The following is a 1,688-nucleotide window of genomic DNA, read 5'->3' as shown; positions in this document are numbered from 1 at the left end:
AATACTTATAATGTAAACAAATACTTTAATTTCTGAAAAAAAAAATTGGCTAAATACCTCATCAACGTCTGCAAAGCGCTTATCTGGGTATCCGAAGTCGGCAGGAGGTTGCAGGTCATACACGAAATGCATGAAGGGAGTGTGTCGAGGAACCGTGGGTGGCAGACCGAGGAAGTACCTTCGTGGTTTGTTGAAGAAGTGGATGAATGAGTTCGAAAAATAGGGCGTATGAATTAATGAATGGATGAGTTCGAAAAATAGGGCGTGTGAATGGATGGATGAGTTCGGAAAATAGGGCGTGTGAATGAATTACTCTGCTGAATAGGTATAAATATTAGTTCGTAAAACAAGCCTTGCTGTAGAATTGGGTGAATGAATGAATGAGTTAGTAAATCAGGCTCTGCTGCTGAATTTGGTGCCTGAATGCATTAATGAGATCATAAAATACACGCTACTGGTGAATAGGGTTGAATTAATGAATGAATTAGTAAAACAGATTCTACTGCTGAATAGGGTGAATAAATCGATGAATGAGTTAGTAAAACAGGCTCTGCTGCTGAATAAAGTGAAAGAATGAATGAGTTCGGAAAACAGACTCTACAGCTTAATAGGTGGAAAGTGTATAAGTTATTCATGTCCTTTGAAATCTAAATATTGTATGCTATTAGGAAGTTAAGATTAGACTTTGTGCAGAAGCGACGTTTCGTAACCAGTGAAGAATTTCGCCATTTGGAAAATTGTGGCTTTTTGTATGTGTGAAATATATTGGATTTTGTGTGAGATATTGTTTAATAATGACACTACTTAAAGATTAGTTAACTTAGAATCGCTTCCACTAAACTTTGACTATTTCTAAAATCCATTTGCAGAATACATGTTTTCATAATTAAGAGTGAGACTGTTGATTCAAATTAAAGGCGTGTTTATGTTATGATATTTTGCATCTAAAGAAACTAATAAATATATATATACGACCTCGATGTTACCGTACAATAAATCCATAATCAGTCGCGCATCTTCAAGTCGTCTTTATTATCAATAAACAAATAAATAAATTATATGTATACGGAAACTGCTTCCTAAAATATTCATCTAAGAAAATATGTGGAAACACTTGGCAAAAGAGTGATATAAGAGAATAATATAGAGAAACATCGAGTCAAGAGTAATGATAGAATAATAACACTCATTACAAAAGAGGTATGCAATAATACAAGATTCTTACCAGTTACCCCGCTTGTGGACAGGCCTAATGTAAACATTTTGACTGAAGACCCGGTTCGGACGAGGCTGCAGATAACCACCTCCCTTTCCTTCGTTGTGTATAGAGAACACATCGTCTTCGAACGGGCGACCATCTCGAGGCCCGAGATCGAGTGGGGACGAGACGGGAAGGTGATTCGAGTGAAGGAGGACCTCGGGAGTGAAGGAATAACTTGAGTGTTGGAGTTCCTTGGCGGTGTTGGAGGGCGAGAAGGACCTGAGTTTCGGGTGTAGGTTGGTCATGTCGTTCAGGGGGGAGCGAGGGGCAATGGGGTCCTCATAGGGCAGAGAGTTAAGGAAATTCTGAGGATAAGCTCGGAATTTTAAGTCATTCTGAGGGTAAGGTTGGATGTGAAGGTCATTCTGAGGGTAAGGTTGGATGTGAAGGTCATTCTGAGGGTAAGGTTGGATGTGAAGGTCATTCT

At 38.9% G+C, this 1,688-nt stretch overlaps 1 protein-coding gene across 1 annotated transcript in view; it reads right to left on the bottom strand.

Annotated features, from left to right (window-relative positions):
- LOC125027531 overlaps window positions 1-1,688 on the bottom strand; it is a 2,705-nt gene extending 1,017 nt beyond the window's left edge. The window contains exons 1-2 of the mRNA XM_047616614.1: window positions 1,226-1,688; window positions 58-178 (exon numbers count right to left, since the gene is read on the bottom strand). Of these exons, the coding sequence (XP_047472570.1) occupies window positions 58-178; window positions 1,226-1,506 (402 nt within the window). The 5' untranslated portion in view covers window positions 1,507-1,688. The remainder of the gene's footprint in view (window positions 1-57; window positions 179-1,225) is intronic.

The sequence above is a fragment of the Penaeus chinensis genome, chromosome 7, assembly GCF_019202785.1.
Source record: "Penaeus chinensis breed Huanghai No. 1 chromosome 7, ASM1920278v2, whole genome shotgun sequence".
Classification (NCBI taxonomy): Eukaryota; Metazoa; Arthropoda; class Malacostraca; order Decapoda; family Penaeidae; genus Penaeus; species Penaeus chinensis.
Note: the sequence above shows the minus strand (reverse complement) of the source record. Positions and strands in the feature narration are given on the sequence as shown.